The sequence below is a fragment of the Myotis lucifugus genome, unplaced genomic scaffold (genome assembly GCF_000147115.1).
Source record: "Myotis lucifugus unplaced genomic scaffold, Myoluc2.0 scaffold_76, whole genome shotgun sequence".
Classification (NCBI taxonomy): domain Eukaryota; kingdom Metazoa; phylum Chordata; class Mammalia; order Chiroptera; family Vespertilionidae; genus Myotis; species Myotis lucifugus.
In genome coordinates, this window is record NW_005871124.1 from 192714 (window position 1) to 211497 (window position 18784).

Here is an 18784-nt window from a genome sequence, read left to right on the forward strand (position 1 = left end):
AGTTGATGTGACAGTGTTTTAAAATTTTATATTAGCAAAGAAACAAATGTTAACCAAGTAGAGGGAAAATGAGATATGGTGCTTAGCTGAAATCATTATTCTGCTTTTTGAGCAATTTATGTTTGCACATGCTTAATTAATGCAGTAGCTTCATTTAGACTGCTTAATTGTGGAAGCATTTTTGTATTCCAAACTTGGATAAAAAGCTTTTATAAAGAGCTGGTTTCAGGCTGAAAAAGTTTTACACAACCCTGGTTTTCTTATCTAGTTCACCAGCTCTACAAGTTCCTTAAAAACAAACCTAAAACAGAGTGACTCCAACTGTTATGGGATGCTATTCCTATGGAAGATCTGAAATAAGGAGAAACATCCCCCTCAAATCTTAGGCCTTTGTTCTTTACATTGTGTGTGAGGATGTTTAGCTGGCAGGAATCTATTTGTTCCAGAGCTCATCCTATCGGGAAAGTCCATCTATAGAAGAGGAAGGAGGAAGAGCCCCACCCCACACCAAACTCTCCAAATTGTTTCCACAGGACTTTCAGAAACAAAGCCCTTGCACTCCCACAAGGATGCATAATGAGTGTAGCAGACAGCCTGAGGCTTCACCTTTAGGAGTCTTACTGCCCATGTTGTAACAGGGTAACATGTTCCTAGCTGAGAAAACATTTCCAAACCAAGCATCTTCAAGGTCATTGAACACTGATGGGGATTTCCATGGATTTAAGTAAGAAGTTGGTCCCAAGGTGAAATACTAATATACTTTGAAAGAAGTGTTCAGATTGAACCCAAAGCAAGTAATAATACTTTCTAATTATGTCAATAATCTTTGGGAGTTCCTATTCCCTTCACCCATTTGTATAGAAAAGGCAAAAAACCCACTTTAAATTCACTTTTTAAGTAACATTTTGAATACTTATTTGGAAGTAGTGATTAATTATTCTACACTTTTGACAATGTAAAGAATAAGTTTTGAAATATAATCCTTGATATTGGATATAAATATATTTTTCATCTTAATTATATTCTTGTCTTTGATTTTCAGTATTTGCCTTTATTACAAGGGAAATCTTTAGGCATGATTTTTGAAAAAAGAAGCACTCGAACAAGATTGTCAACAGAAACAGGTGAGTCCACCAACAAACTCACCCTTCTGTTGAAGAAGGGCCAGAGAGTGAGGATCTGGGAGAAAGGAATAGCCCAGGGTGTGTGTGTATGGGGAGGGGGGGTCTGTCTTTCTCTTTGGCAACCATAAAGGGGAAATACTGTCTTTGGGAGTATCAGTGCAAGCTTCTAAATGCCCTTTCCAATTATCATAGAATCTTTAAGCAGAAAGATTGGCTTCATCTATAGGAATTCAATGAGGACTTGAGTAGAAGTCCCAAATAGAAGCACTTTGTGTTAAGTACAAAATTTAAGTGGACACAAATTCTCATTCTTCAAACTCATGTGGTCAAGAAATGTGTATTTTTCTAATATATGAAGAACTTTTTCTTATTTATACCAATTTTTCTAGATGGTGGAAACCTAATGCCTGCAACATTACACAATCCTCAGTCATTTCAGGGTTCGTTTTGCCAATTTAGTGTCTCCTATACCTTATATTACAGCTGTGGTTAAGTCCTAGAGAGTATGAGAATGTCAAGACATCTAGGACTATGGATATCTGGTCATTGGTCATCAAGACATCTTCATTGACCCATGCTGAAGTCCTCTGTATTCGTATTGAACCTTTGTTGTCTCCCATTCACTGTGGAGTTTGCTTCACTCTGATCACAAGACCTGAAATATATCTTAGTTTGGCTCTCTCAATTTCTTGGCAGCTCTCCACGCTACACTGGGCACAGAGATACTGCAAGGCTATCTCTACTCTATTGTTCCTTCCTCATGCTGGGTGCCAGGGAGTTCTATAACATTTGTTGCCTCCTAGAGCTCTGTCTTAAAAGCATGACACAGGTGTCTCTGCTCTAGGGTTCCCCAAACTCTTCTGAAATGTCCATCATGCTCCCCAACCTGAAGTACTTGGCCTGGGGAATAGACAGGAGTTAACAGTGTCAAATACCCATCAATCTCTATTTCTGTTGCTTCTCTCTCGTTCCTCTTGTTCCCCTTCCAGTTCCAAATATTGAGGGCCCAGTGATAAAGTAGGAAAAACAACTCACTCTGATTTTTCATGTATTCTTTCAAATCTATTGTTTGTAGCTGGAATCCTAGGCTGTCAAAAATTATTTTTTCTCAAATGAGTATCTGGTCTAAGTTTCAAAAAATCTATTTTGAAGTTTATAAGCTTTTCTTTCTCTCTGCATTTCTGTTATATCAGACCTCCCTTGAAGCAACAATATGACTGCCCAAATGGGCAAATGAATAGGATCAGGGAGGAGGTATCACAAAAACACATTGTTTGATTCTTCAAATACCTTATCCTACTTACAAGCATCAGAGCTTTCTAGAACTTAGAAGCAAACATCTACTTCATGCCATTCTTGCCTTGTAACGATCAGTAACATAACAAAATAAAGTTCAGAAGGATTAAGTGACTTCCTAAGTTCACTCAATTAATACAAATCACAACAGGATTCAGATGCCAAGTTCACTGTTCTTATTAATGCACTTGAATTGTCTCCTGAAAGAAGGAAGGAGGAGGAGGGGAAACATATAAGGTACCACTTAATCTTTATAATCTTAGAAAGAAAACAGATGAAAATATTTTGCTCTTTAAAGCTGGCCCCAGTTAGTAATTCTCAAATTCTGCTACCTTTCAACACTGGTCTTCCATGATTTGGACAGCATTTTATTTTATCATTGGTACAGGAGTGTTCTTTTTTGAAGTTATAAAAATAATTAATACATAGAAATTTCTGAATTTTAAGTATTTAAAGCTAATTCTTCTTAGTTGATGATGTTTTCTGCCATTTTCTCTGTTCAAATGTTATTATTATTTTTTAAAATTAAATCTTTATTGTTCAGATTATTACAGTTCTTCCTCTTTTCCCCCCTTAGCTCCCCTCCACTCAGTTCCCACCCCACCCTCTGCCCTTACCCCCGCCACCCACTGTTCTCATCCATAGGTGTACAATTTTTGTCCAGTCTCTTCCCACACCCCCCACACCCCTTTCCCCCCCGAGAATAGTCAGTCCACTCCCTGACTATGCCCCTGATTCTATTCTATTCACCAGTTTATTCTGTTCATCAGATTATTTATTCACTTGATTTTTAGATTCACTTGTTGATAGGTGTGTATTTGTTGTTCATAATTTTTATCTTTACCTTTTTCTTCCTCTTTCTCTTCTTAAAGGATACCTTTCAGCATTTCATATAATACTGGTTTGGTGGTGATGAATTCCTTTAGCTTTTTCTTATCTGTGAAGCTCTTTATCTGACCTTCAATTCTGAATGATAGTTTTGCTGGGTAAAATAATCTTGGTTGTAGGTTCTTGCTATTCATCACTTTGAATATTTCTTGCCACTCCCTTCTGGCCTGCATAGTTTCTGTTGAGAAATTAGCTGACAGTCCTATGGGTACTCCCTTGTAGGTAACTGACTGTTTTTGTCTTGCTGCTTTTAAGATTCTCTCTTTGTCTTTTGCTCTTGGCATTTTAATTATGATGTGTCTTGGTGTGGTCCTCTTCGGATTCCTTTTGTTTGGGGTTCTCTGCGCTTCCTGGACTTGTAAGTCTATTTCTTTCACCAGGTAGGGGAAGTTTTCTGTCATTATTTCTTCAAATAGGTTTTCAATATCTTGCTCTCTCTCTTCTTCTGGCACCCCCATAATTCAGATTTTGGTACGCTTGAAGTTGTCCCAGAGGCTCCTTACACTATCTTCATATTTTTGGATTCTTTTTTCTTTTTTTTCTTTTTTAAAATATATTTTATTAATTTTTTACAGAGAGGAAGGGAGAGAGATAGTTAGAAACATCGATGAGAGAGAAACATCGATCAGCTGCCTCCTGCACATCTCCTACTGGGCATGTGCCCGCAACCCAGGTACATGCCCTTGACCGGAATCAAACCTGGGACCTTTCAGTCCACAGGCCGACGCTCTATCCACTGAGCCAAACCGGTTTCGGCTGGATTATTTTTTCTTTTTGTTTTTCCGGTTGGGTGATTTTTGTTTCTTTGTATTTCAAATCTTTGACTTGATTCTTGCGATCCTCTAGTCTGCTGTTGGAACTCTGCATAATATCCTTTATTTCAGTCAGTGTATGCTTAATTTCTAGTTGGTCCTTTTTCATAACCTCGAGGGTCTCACTAGATTTCTTGAGGGTCTCACTAAATTTGTCGGCGGTCTCACTAGATTTCTTGAGGGTCTCACAAAATTTATCTGCGGTTTCTAGAAAATTCTTGAAAAACCTTATAATCGTGGTTTTGAACTCTATAGCCAGTAGTTTGCTTTCCTCCATTTCTGTCATTTGTGACCTGTTTCTTTGTCTCCGTATTTTTTATGCTTCCCTGTGTTGATAGAGTGGCTTTGTGTGCTAGGTGTTCTATAGGCTCAGTCTCCCCAATTACCTGAGGTGGACACTCTTGGTGCACCTCCTTGTGGGCTTTGTGCACAGTCTTGTTGTAGTTAAGCCTTGATTGTTGTAGGTATCACTGGGAGGAATTGACCTCCAGGCCAATTGGCTGTGAGAATCAGCTGTGTCTACAGTGGGAGAACTTCTGTGCTGGAGACACCCTTCTGGGGCAAGACTTGCTTCAGTGGGGCTTTGGTGCTCACTAAGTCTGCCCCCTGAGCATGTCCCTTATGGATCTGAGGAGTTGTAATCTGGATGGTCCCACTCCGACCACTGGGTACACTGGCTCTTGGATCTCTAAGGAGGTGCTAATTTAGCCTCTGCCTGAGGCTACCCAGCAGGAGCTACAGAGAGATCTGCAGATTCCTCTTCTTTGTTTGGGGTTTGGAGGTGCCCAGATGAGGCCCAGCTGTGAAGCAATGCAAGCTGCTATGGGGCCTTGGACCTTCTTTTGGAAGTTCTGGGTCTCTCTGATTCAGCTGCAGTTTGTTAGGTAATTTTCAGATTGCAAAGGGCCAGGCCTTTCATATGCAAAAGCCTCTGTGCACAGCTTGGGTGGGGCGGGGTCTCAGGGGATCAATAGGTCAGAGCAAGCAGCTATGGCTGCTCTCCAGTCCTACCCTAAGAGGCCCTGCATCTCTGTGTGCTGGTAATGGCTGCAAGCACCTCTGAGAGAAAGCGGCCCTCGAGTCCTGCCGGATGCCAGACAGTCCAATTTCTCCCCGTATTAGTCTGGGTCCCCAGAGACTCACCCAGAACTGGAGTTCAGAGCAGTCGGGAGCTTGAGACTCCCCCCCGATTGAAAAAGACAACTGCGTCCTCAGCTGCCAGCCCTTTCCACGTGCGCCATGTCCTCAGCTGCCAGCCCTTTCAGCGTGTGCTTCTGTACCTCTGCACTTTACTTCCGTACCTCCTCTGAGTCTCAGTGCTTTTCTCTTTCCTTCTAGTTGTAGAATTTCCACTCAGCCAGCCTTTCTGTGGTTCTGGATGATGTCTGTTTTGTCTTTTAGTTGTATTTTTGAAGTGGTTTTGCGAGGCAGCAATTCAGGTGTTTACCTATGCTGCCATCTTGGTTTCCTCAAATGTTATTTTTAATATCAAATATCCCTATATAAGATATATTTTTTATTAATCACATTTACTGTGATTGTTACGCTATTAATGAAACCAAGAGTGAATATTTAATAAGTTTTTAATAGACCCTGTATCAAGTACTCTACATTAATTACATGGATTGTCTCACCTAATCTCATGACAACTCTGTAGGGGTGAGACCATAGGCTGAAACAGGTTCAACAAATAGCCCACGGACACATAGCTAATAAATAGCAGACCCAGGATTGGAAGCTATTATTAAATTTATTTTGTAAGCATATAATTTAATTTAGACATGTGATAGTCATGTATTATTCCAGTAAAATCATTTCTACAGGTGGCATTAAGCATCTTGTTAAATGGAGGCTTTCTATAAAGAAGGGCTCTGAAACTTGCACAAAATCATAAACTGTTGCAACAAATACATGGGAAAAGGAACATAAGACCATAAAAAGTTATGGTTCACAGAGTATTCATCATTAGTTCTAATTTCATATGGCATTTTGCCAAGCTCAACAGTAGAAGAATCAGTCAGAGTAAGGAGCTGCTTTAAATGCTTACAGAAATGGTAAACCTCAACCAAGAACATGGTAGAGCTTTTCTATTATGTAAATGTGCATAATAATAGTTGGCACAATTTTTCATCAAAACCTTTACCTTGGTACTTAGAATGAAAATAGGATGTAATTAAAACTGTCTGTTGCTACCTTGGATTTATGCCAGCCTCTGGGATGAGGTGATCCTCACCAGACAATCCTTGAGAATTCCATCACAATTCTGAGTAGCAGAGATATAGCAGTATTTCTACTTATTCCAGGGGACAGAATAACATTTTCCACTCAACTTAAGCGATATTAATTGCTCATGTAATATTTTAAAATATACTTACTTTATTTCAGAGAGGACAGGAAAGGGAGAAAGAGATAGAAAGATCAATGATGAGAATCATTAATCGGGCCCCCTACTGGGGATGGAGCCTGCATCCCGGGCATTTGCTCTGACCGGGAATCAAACTGAGACCTCCTGGTTCACAGGTAAATGCTCAACCACTGAGCCGTGCCTGGCCAGGTATTCATGTAATACATATATATATATTTTTAAATATATTTTTTATTGATTTTTTACAGAGAGGAAGGGAGAGGGATAGAGAGTTAGAAAGATCGATGAGAGAGAAACATCCATCAGCTGCCTCCTGAACACCTCCTATTGGGGATGTGCCTGCAACCAAGGTACCTCCCCTAGACCAGAATTGAACCTGGGACCCTTCAGTCTGCAGGCCGATGCTCTATCCACTGAACCAAACTGGCTAGGGCCATGTAATATTTTTTATTAATTTAAGTGTAACACACCTATAGAAAGTAAACAAACCATTAAGCATATAGTTCAATGAATTCTTACAGTGAACACATCCTTGTAACTAATACCCAGATAGATAAACAGGACATTAATAGCAATCAGAAGCCCTCCCTTGTATCTCCTTCCAGTTACTACTCCCCCCATCCTAGGGTTACCATTATCCTGGTTTTGAACATTGCAGATGTTTTTTTTACCAGTTTTGCCTGTTTGGGAGCATTATATAAGTGGAATCATTCAGCATATGCTCTTTTGTATCTGGCTTATTTTGTTCAAATTTATGTTAGTGAGATATCTCAATGTCATTGTGTGTACTTGTAGATCCTTTATTCCTCACTCACTCTTTGTGTATGCCTGCCTGGAAAACTGTGCAATTCTCCTGTGTGTTTACTTATGATTATATTATTTTATTGCAAGTTAATTGAGCAGATAGACAGATACATTTATTAATCTTGTTAAGTGCAGTAGCTGATAGAAAAATCACAGGATATCCTAAGAGATGACTCTTTTCATTATTTAACATTAGTATTTGACTTTTAAGGTGAAATAGAAGCTGGTATTTTCCAAGCTGTTTCAAATTCAACACCTTTACAAAGGTGGCAATATAAAAATCATGATACCATTCTGCAGGTAGGAAAGTGAAGAACAGAGAGAAGTTAATGACTGCCTTAGTTCTATCAGCAAGAGCCTTCAGAGCCCCCAGATTTCTAGTGCATGAAGAGCCCCCAGATTTCTAGTGCATGAATATACATACATACATATACATATTATATATATATATATATAAATTGATTTCAGAGAGAAAGGGAGAGGGAGAGCTAGAAACATCAATGATGAGAGAGAATCATTGATAAGCTGCCTCCTGCACGATGGACCGAGCCCGCAACCCAGTATGTGCCCTTGATCGGAATTAAACCTGGGACCCTTCAGTCTGCAGGCTGACGCTCTATCCACTGAGCCAAACAGGCTAGGGCCATGAATTCTTTTGAGCAAAATAACAGCTACTATTATATCCCCAGACATAAATTAAGATATTAACAGAAGAAACTCTTTGTTCAAAAATATTTGATGAAGGTTGAAGAGAGAGTAGAGACCCATCCCTCTGCCCTCCTCTCCTCAGCAATTTCTTCTCAGAGTCAATGTCCCCCATTTTATCTTCTTTAAGAACTGCTGAAGGCTTTGATCCTACTTCTTAACACTTTCTATAACCCCCCTTCCTCCACCTACCTCAGAGGAAAATGAAAATGAACTAATCCTGGGTTATTACAGCAAAATGACTTCTAGTCAAAATAAGAGTGTGACTTGGAGCATTTCTGCCCAGAGGTCTTAAACTTTGTGTGAAATGTTCTTCCATAGTCCTCAATCTTCAATTACAATCATCCCCATGCTAGGCATATAGTAGACACACAATAAATACTTTCTAGATGAATTTTCAGTATTCATATTTATTTCGGTGCCTAAATTCCATTACTTCACTTCACACATAATAGAACATTCTGTTCTTTCTGTTAACAAAATTAGATGTTTGCAAATGAAAAGAATGGGTCCTCTTTCCAGAGTCAAAATCCCTCCTAAATCCATTCAACAAGTATTTGTTGAGCAATTACTATGTACCACAATTTATTCTAGATCAGCCGTGGGCAAACTATGGCCCGCGGGCCGGATCCGGCCCGTTTGAAATGAATAAAACTAAAAAAAAAAAAAAAGACTGTACCTTTTTATGTAATGATGTTTACTTTGAATTTATATTAGTTCACACAAACACTCCATCCATGCTTTTGTTCCGGCCCTCCGGTCCAGTTTAAGAACCCATTGTGGCCCTTGAGTCGAAAAGTTTGCCCACCCCTGTTCTAGATTCTTGAGAGTGATACATCAGTGAACAAAATAAAGAAAAACCCCTGCCTCCGTGTGGGTACACAAACAATAAATAATAGACAATCAATAAGTGAATGATAATACAATATCAGTGGAAGGTGATAAATGCTCTCAGAAAGGAGAAAAATGTGCCTGGAATTGGGAGAAAAACATGTATTCCATTATTTGGATTTTGGCTTTACTCTGAGTAAAACGGGAAAACTTTGGATGGTTTTGAATGAAGGAGGGACATGATCTAACACGCATTTTAAAAGAATCTCTATTGAGAATAGAGTGTTGGGGTGGGGATGGAGGCAAGATAGAAACAGTGAAATATGTTAATATGTAACTATAGTACATAGAAGTTGGGGCAGGGTGGTAACAATGGAGGGAGTAAGATATATAGATTCTGGGTATGTATTGAAGGGAGAGCCAACAAGATTCCTGATGTATTGGGTAAGAGAGAGACATTAAGGATGACTCAAGTTTTTTTTATAAGGAAGAGGTCAGGGAAAAGAAAATGGAGACTGAGAAGGACCAATGACCAAGTAGATATAAAAGGAAGATGGTGTGGTATCCTAGAGAGTATGGCAAGAAATTTTTATCAAGGACAGGGTGGTGAACAATTTTGTTAAATGCTGCTATGGCAAGAGAGAAATGGCCACTAGATGTAGCAATGTGAAGGTAATTGGTGACTTTGGTGAGAGAAGCTTTGGTGCAGTGTTGGGAGACCAAAGCCTTACGGGAATAGGTTTGAAGAAAATAAGAAAAGAAGAACCGAAGAGAAAAAGAAAAAACAGAGTTTTGCTGCAAAGGGAGCAAAGAATTAAAGAGATATCTAGTAGGGGAAATAAGGACAAGACAACATTTGCATTTGTTTTTATTGAGTGAGAAAATGAGATGTAGGTAATGTAAGGGAGAAATGGAAGAGTAACATGCTTGAGTAGGCAAGGGGAATGGCTTCTAGTGCATACATGTATGTTTTCTGAAGGAAAACAGAATATGTGGGTACAGATGCTAGCAAGTGGGATAATGGGGTGGTGGAGGAATCTAGAAGTTCTCTTATTGCTGGCTTTACTTTCAAAATATATCAAGAACCCTATTACTTTCTCATCATTTCAGCCACTACCTGCCTGGTCCAATCTATTAACTCTCACCCAAAGTTTTGCAACATAAGTCCAATTATGTAACTCCTCTGCTCCAACCCTCCAATGGAAAGTGATGCTGGGCCTGAAAGCTGGTAGCAGTGAAACATCACAAATGGAGGTAGACTCTATTACAGGATCCTTAGCAAGTAGAACTATTAGTGTGTTTTGTGTTCTCTGATTCTACCTGGGACATAGCATATCTGATCTGCCAGGTTTTGCACAAGAGAATGGAAAAACAGGCATACATCTGAAGGAGAGGTCAGTGCTTATACCGAAATTTCCCTAGGTTCCTTATTTTGCTTTGCTTGGGAATTCCCTACTAGAGAGGTTGGAGAGCTTTAAAGATTTTGACTTTTCAATTGAGATGGTGACAGTACTTAATAATTGTGTTTCCCACTTTAGTTCTTTTTTTTCAAAATGCATTTTTTTCTCTTTCTTTTATTGTAGGCTTTGCACTTTTGGGAGGACACCCTTGTTTTCTTACCACACAAGACATTCACTTGGGTGTGAATGAAAGTCTCACGGACACAGCCCGGTTTGTAAATCTTCTTAGCTTCAAATATTATTTCAAAATTAATGGATACATTTCAAAAAGAAAATATGCTTTTCTCTCTCAGTGTACCGATCATACAATTTCAAATTTAGGGAAAATTAGGAATCATCAAGCATGACCCTTATATTTTACAATTGAAGAAATTGAGGTCCTGGGAAATGGACACATTCAATGACTCATATGTACTTAGCATTAAAGCACATATTAATATTAATAGCAAATATTATTGAGCATTTATTATGTGTCAGCATTGATCTAACTTATTTAATCCTTATTACAACCCAAAGAGATTCACATAAAGAGGTGAATCAACTTAATTAGGGACATCTAACTACTATAAACACAAAATCTCAAAATCTCAATGGCTTAACATAGTGTGGATGTTCCTGATTGGTAAGAGGAAACGGATAATTATTTATGTGGTTATTGAGAGACTCTGGATGAGAGTGGCTCTACAATCTTCAACATGTGGCCTCTAAGGTCACCCTGGATGTCAACATCCAGCCAGGAGCTAGGGGAAGAAAGCATGGAGACCACATACTTGCTTCAAAGCCACCTTAGCAAGGAAGTGGAACAATCACTTCTACTCACATACTATTGACAATTTCTAGCAGCTCACCCCTACCCAGATGAAATAGAGGTGGGGAAAGGCTTGTAGCAACTATACTGAAGATTGAAACATAGGGGCCACTGATTCCCCATGCAGTACTCTCAACATTATATCATGTCTGGTTGAGAAATACAGAGCAAATGTCTTTGTTTAGATATTTTAACCTTGGTATGGAAGATTAATGTTTTGTTTTGTTTTTCTGAAAATGATGTGCCATAAAGCAACTCCTTGCAGACACTGCCTCCTTTTTATAGTAGCTGAAGAGATTTGAAATAAATCAACTTTAAATCTTTCTGTTACATTATTTCAGATGAGACAATGTTAGTATTAAGAAGTGTTGAACAAAAAGAATAAATAAACACAAATGAGGTTTTCTTCCAAATATGCTGCCACTGACTGGGATTATATTTGCCCAATAATTCTCCTTTCACAAAAGTGAAGTATACTTTATTCAAGAGCAAATATAACAAGCTGGTCAAGAGATGAAGCCAGGGTCACAGCCAAGATAGAGTTTTAGTGGGGATCTTCCATAGAGGACCAAGTGACTGATGGTAAATCAGTCATGTGTGAACTAGTGGTTTGAAAAGGGTACAGTTGGAGGAACAGCTGAGCATCCAATAAATAGTTAAGGAGTGCAGATTGGCAGCCAGAAAGAGGTCAGGGCCCAGAAATCAATGGAGTGGGCAGGACCCCCAAAACAAGGGACAAGAAACCAAGCATGGGTTGAAAGATGAGGATGAGTATAATCATGTTTGTGTGTGTGTGTGTGTGTGTTTGCTCTGTACACAATTCCCATCACAAGTTTTTAGTCAGAGATGCTCTACACAGATCCTGAGAAAAACCAATCTGCTTACAAGTCCCAACATGTTTGGGACCTTTTAGATCCATTGCTACATGTATATATGTAATTAGATCCATTGCTACATGTATACATGAATACATAAAATTTGAACCATAGAATTCCTTCTTATCCTTCCATCTTATCCAAAAGACTCTGAATGCAAATAATAACTCCTCCTTAAAGGGTATATACCATAGACCTCTTGTACTATTATCTCTAAATCTTTGTAAAAACCTTACAAAGTAATTATTGGCCCAATTTTATAGACAATGAAACCATGATTCAGACTTAGCAGCTAAGTCAGCAGTTAAAACATGCTGTGTTTTTAAGGCTATGCTGTTTTGAATACTGCCTCTTCTAAACATCCCATGAGAGGGTCAGTGAAATATGTTATGAAAATCATTTGCTTCTGTGTCATGAGGTCCCCAAGACCACCACCATGTTTGATGATTCACCGGTAAGGATTCACAGCACTCAAAATATGATCATACCCATGGCTATGATTTATTACAGTGAAAGTATACCAATCATAAGCAGCAAAGGGAAAAGGCACATGAAACAAAGTTCAAGGGAAACCAGGTGCAAGCTTCCACTAGTCCTCTCCCAGTGGAGTCACTCAGGATGTGCTTAATTCCCTTGATAATGAGTTGTCACAACACATGCAAAATGTTGTCAACCAGGGAATCTTTTTAGACAGTAAGTGCTTGGTGGTTTTACTGGGGGATGGTCACATAGCATCCTTTGTTTGACATTTACCCAAATCCCAGACTCCCAGGAGGAAAGAAGGTGTTTACTTTATTTATTTTTATTTTTTAAAAAATGTATTTTTACTGATTTCATAGATAAAGGGAGAGGGAGAGAGAGATAGAAACATCAATGATGAGAGAGAATCATTGATTGGTTGCTTCCTGAGCATCCCACACTGGAGGTCGAGCCCACAACCCAGGCATGTGCCCCTGACTGGAATCAAACCTGGGACCCTTCAGTCCACAGACCAATACTCTATCCACTGAGCCAAACCAGCTAGGGCAGCAGATGTTTAATTTAAACCGTATTGTTTGTAAAAAAAAGTTTTGGCACATCAAGAAACTCTTATTAGGCCTGGGAATGGTGGAAAAGTGGTCTAAACCAAAGTTCCCAGATGTCATCTAGAGGCATCTTACAAGCAGTGCGTTCAAAAGATAGTAGTCAGGCTTTCAATCTTAACTCTTTTCTGCATGGCTTGAAAATATCTCTGGATCTTAATTTCCTTTTCTAAAATGTGAGGGAGTTCTGATACTTAAGTTTAACTTTATACACTCAAATGCATGCAAATATATGAAATACAAAGTGGTAGTCCTCAAATAGAGGTGTGTCCCAATGTAAACCACGTGTAGACAGTTGCAGAGTAATTTGGATTGGGGTGGAGATAGGAGGTGGAGAGATAATTTATAATTCTGCAGGTTAGGGTTCATATAAGCATCGATATTTTAACAAGCTCCTGAAATGATTCAGCTGCAACAGTGGCTGAACCACACTTTGAGAGACTCTGAATTGAAAGGTTGTATTGTAATTCTGGGCTCTTGTGCTCTCAATCTATGCTAGCACATTAGTGAAGGGAATGGTAAATAAGAGACAGCTAATAAACTATTTATATGGCTTCATGATAAGTGATTACAAAGGGTACATTGATAGTGGAGACAAAATTATTTCAGATTAGGTATTATTAAAATATTTATGTATGTATTAGAAGAAGAAAATGAAAGAAATTTCTGCTTTCAGGAGGAGGTGATAGATTAGGTATTGGACATATTTCATTAAAGGCTGTACCTCCAAATACAAATAAATTGTCATAGACCATTGGAGATAAAGACCTTGAGTAAAGTTGAAAGCTGGGGAAATAGCAGTATAAGTTCAGTGATAGAAAATGACCTACAGAGTTTCATAGCAGGAGAATTGCCGAAGGCTGAACCTTGAGGACAGGTGCAGTTAAGGAGGAGTAAGAGGAATTCATCAGGGCACAAGAAGAAGGATAATAAGGTTAGTGCAATATCAGATGAGGCTGCAATGGGAGATGGAAATGCCAGAAGTTAAGGTAGAGTAACCACTGTGGAAATCTGACTTTCTTTTGTGTACCTCATTACTACTTGATCTGCCAAAATATATGACAAACAAGATATTGCTGAGATTCAGAAATTCCATAAATCTAAATTGAAGAAGACAAGAGAAGCCCACTGCCTTTCACAGAGCAATTGAACAGGAGATGGAAGGAAGTAAATCTTAATGCATTTGTAAGATGCAAGTAGATTAGATAATGTTTAAACAACAGTGCTGGCCCTTTGAAATAAAGAGACTAGTGCCTACTTGTCAATAATTGATGGACTTGATTCTCCATCTGACTGTCTGGCTATTTTGAGGACCCTTACAAGTTGGTCCTGCCTCAGCCACTAAAGGGAGGGGAAATAAAATCAGATCAAGGAATGAAAAACTTAAATACACATTCAAAATAGAATGTGTCACTTTTTTCTTTCTTTTTTAAAAATATATTATTATTATGGTTTTACAGATGAAGAAACTAAACCATAGTTAAATTTTAAAAAATGTCCAAAGCCAAACAGCTACTAAGTTACAGTTAGATTTAGAACCCAAGACTAACTGAATACCTTATAATAATGACTCTATGTTTGATATAAATGCTATCATGAGGATTTCTAAAATTTTTTGTCATTAAGAAATTAAGAATTGTTTCTTAAAACTGAAATGATTAGAAGCCTCTGTTTTGAGGGATTCTCTTAAATAAAAAAACCAAGATTTTAACTCAATTCATCTGCAAATTTGAGGTCATGTGTTGTAATGGTAAGAACATGAACTTTTGAGTTAAACTGACTTTGATTTGAATCTGAACTTCTCCAACTTAATTGGCTGTGTGATTCAGGGCAAGTTAGTTAAGCTCTCTATGTCTCAGGTCCTTCAGCTATAAAATGATAATATCCATCTTTCAATGAATTGTTTGAATTTGTGGCCATGAGTTTATTTGTGTTGCTTTCTTGGTAGGGGGTATGTGTGTGTGTGTGTGTTGTATGATGTTGCAGAGATGCTGATAACTATCCAGAGTTCAGGGACAAGGGATAAATGCTAGCTGTGTCAATTCAGGTTTACTGGATGGAATTAGGCATGCAAGAGATGTATTGGGGAAACAATTGTAAAAGATTAAGGGGAGAGGAAGCAGGATTAGCCAGGGAGAGCTTTTAGGGGGTGATGCAGATCTGACCCCAGTGAAAGGAGAGAAGGAAGGAAAGAGTAGGATAGAAAGAACATCAGAGTGCAGCTCTGAGGAATTCTCAGCCAGGCTGATGAGGAACCTCACTTTTCTGACTGCCTATCAGAAAAGTGTCCTGTCAGGCAGAATGGCCCACCTCTCATGCCCCCACCATGCTCAGTCATTGGTGGGAACAGCCTGGGGAAAGTGGGGCCTCAGCAGGAATGCTGCAGTGCATTCTGAAGGTATAGCATCTAGGGCTGTTAGCTAATGTCACTCTTCCAAGAAGGTTCTCTCTTGTAAGGCAATCTGTGTGTGCACCTCCATGGCTACCACACTGGTACTTTCCATTTGATAGTGAAAATGTATATTTGTCTGTGGAATGGTGCAAAAGAAAATTAGCTTCATTCCAGGTCATTAATATTTCTTTGTATATCTTCTTTTGGGTATTTTCTCTAACTTTACCAACTGCTACTTATAATTACTAGAGGCCTGGCACATGAAATTCGTGTGCAGGTAGGGGCCCTAGGCCTGGCCTGTGATCAGGGCCAACCTTCCCCAGCTGCTGGCAGCTGGCCTCACCCCCCACTGCCAATGCCAGTTGCCCTCTGTGTGGCAACCGGCGGGGTGATCAGGGCCCCACTAGCTCGCACCCACCTTGGCCTGGTGCTGCCAGCATCCACTGCCACCCCCAGTTCCCCGTTCCCCATTGGGCAATTGGGGCCTGCAGGCTGGGAGCAGCTCCTGCATTGAGCATCTGCCCCCTGGTGGTCAGTGTGCATCCTAGCGACCAGTCATTCCACTGTCCAGTTGACTTGCATATTACGCTTTTATATATATAGATAATTCATCACTATGACTGCAAGTCCCACAATTGATTTCTTATCTCTAAAAAATAGTAAAATTAGTGGTCACTATTTATGACATCAGTGGAACAACATTTGCCATCTGTAATGACTATGCATTTAATATTATCTTTTAAATCTGTTGTGGTGATGGGTAGTTGTAACTTAGTAAAACTTCTAATTTATTAGCATTTCTTATTACTGTTTAAGATTCTGTATTAAAGAGGGAATTATTAAGCATAATTAACTTAGATAATCTTTTCTTGGTTTGCTGCAGTGTCTTATCTAGCATGACAGATGCAGTGTTGGCTCGAGTGTATAAACAATCAGATCTGGACATCCTGGCTAAAGAAGCATCCATTCCCATCGTCAATGGGCTGTCAGATTTGTACCATCCTATCCAGATCCTGGCTGACTACCTCACGCTCCAGGTTGGCTTACTTCCTTGCCTTATACAAGAGAGACTAGCTCTAAGTAGAACCATTTCTATCATAGTATTGGTGTTTTGTTTTCAAATATAATCTTGGTAATGAATTATAGCATGTCTGTATACTAGCTATTCAAGGAATAAGGCATTGTTAAAAACAATGTCTGTGTGTGTGTGTGTGTGTGTGTGTGTGTGTGTGTGTGTGAAACTGTTATTCCATATGGAGGGGTTGTGGAAAAGCATTTCTTTTATCCCCTGTTCTTTCAACCCTTTTGCTTTTTGGTCCCATATCTAACACAATGGATGAATAGTGAATGCTGGAACATACATAACAGAAAAGCTTTATGTAATCCTCCATACATCAGACTGAGTTGCTTGGGAGTGAAAACTGATGGAGTGTGCTTTCAATATTCAAAATGGCCAATTATGAAGTCACTTTCTGAGAATAAGGCTATTTCCATCATTTTAATAAACTGATTGAGACTAGAGTTAAGGACATGCAGAATACATAGAATTGAGGCTCAAATTTAGCCATGTACCCCCAATTTAGGAACTTGAATAACTTTAAAAGGTTTATCTCGTTTGTTTTGCCACAGCCATTCTACATAGTTTTGCAACTGGGAATCCTGAAAACCATGGTTTCTGTGTCTATGGACTATTCTGGGGAAACAGGGAAAACTGGATAGGTCCATATTCCTCCTCATCTACACTAATAAAAGAGAAACATGGTAATTGGCGTACAACTGCTACCCTTCCCATTGGCTAATCAGCATATCCTTATGCAAATTAACTGTCAGCCAAGATGGCGGCCGGCAGCCATGCACTGAAGCGAGCAGGGAGGCTTGCTTGCTCCAGTGACTGCGGACTCCAACGTTCCCCGCCTAACTTGCCGGCCTCTCAGCTGCAACTCTAAGCAACTATGTTGCAAATATAGAAGCTAAACAAAACCCCAGAAACCTGCATTAGTCAGCCGGGCTTCAGCCAGCCGGACCACAACATTGTATCAAATACAGAAGGTAAAGGCCAGAAACCTGCTTTCAGGAGGCCTCAGAGCTAAAGCTGGCCCAGAATAGAAAAAAAAAAGAAAAAAGGAGCGGTTGGGAGCTTCAGTCAACCCACCAGCCTGAAAACAGCCCTCAGCCCCTCACCCAGACTGGCCAGGCACCCCAGTGGGGACCCCCACCCTGATCCAGGACACCCTTCAGGGCAAACCAGCCGGCCCCACCCGTGCACCAGGCCTCTATTCTATATAGCAAAAGGGTAATATGCCTCCCGGCACTGGGATCAGCATGACAGGGGGCAGCACCCAAACCCCCTGATCGCCCTGCGGCTCTGTGTGTGACAGGGGGCGGGGCCACAACCTCCCTATCCGCCCTGCTTTGTTCGTGACAGGGGAAGGCGCCCCAACCCCCTGATCAGCCCTGCTCTGTGCCTGATGGGGGGAGCTCCCCAATCCCCTGATTGCCCTGTAGCTCTGTGTGTGACAGGGGGGAGCTCCCCAACCCCTTGATCGGCCCTGCTCTGTGTGTGACAGGGGGCAGGGCCACAACCTCTCTATCCTCCCTGCTCTGTTCCTGACAGGGGAAGGCACCCCAACCCCCTGATCAGCCCTGCTCTGTGGGTGATAGGGGGAACCTCCCCAATCCCCTGACCCCCTGCGGCTCTTTGTGTGCAAGGTTCCGGCGCCCCACCCCCCCCCCCCCCACGGGCCCTGCTCTGTGTGTGACAGGGTAGAGCCATAACCTCTCCATCGGCCCTGCCCTGAGTGTGACAGTGGCGGCGCCCAACCCCCTGATCAGCCCTGCTCTGTGGGTGATAGAGGGTGGTGCCCCAACCCCCCTCCACGGGCCTTGCTCTGTGTGTAATGGGGTAGAGCCATAACCTCCCCATTGGCCCTGCCCTGAGTGTGACAGGGTGCAGCACCCCAACCCCCTGATCTGCCCTGCTCTGTGTGTGACAGGGGGCGGTGCCCCAACTCCCCTATCGGCTCTACTCTGTGCATGACAGGGGGGAGCTCCTCAACCCCCTGATCAGCCCTGCTCTGTGCCTGATAGGGGGGAGCTCCCCAACCCCCTGATCGGCCCTGCTCTGTGTATGACAGGGTGCAGCACCCCAACACCCCCCCCCATAGGCCCTGCTCTGTGTGTGACGGGGTAGAGCCATAACCTCCCCATCGGGCCCTGCCCTGAGTGTGACAGTGACAGTGCCCCAACCCCCTGATCTGCCCTGCTCTGTGTGTGACAGGGGGTGGTGCCCCAACTCCCCTATTGGCCCTGCTCTGTGCGTGACAGGGGGGAGCTCCTCAACCC

General features: G+C 40.9%; 1 protein-coding gene across 1 annotated transcript in view; it reads left to right on the forward strand.

Annotated features, from left to right (window-relative positions):
* The window catches only part of OTC (ornithine carbamoyltransferase), a 55117-nt gene that overhangs the window by 7672 nt on the left and 28661 nt on the right, over positions 1–18784 (forward strand). The window contains exons 3-5 of the mRNA XM_023755403.1: positions 1043–1124; positions 10409–10496; positions 16326–16479. Of these exons, the coding sequence (XP_023611171.1) occupies positions 1043–1124; positions 10409–10496; positions 16326–16479 (324 nt within the window). The remainder of the gene's footprint in view (positions 1–1042; positions 1125–10408; positions 10497–16325; positions 16480–18784) is intronic.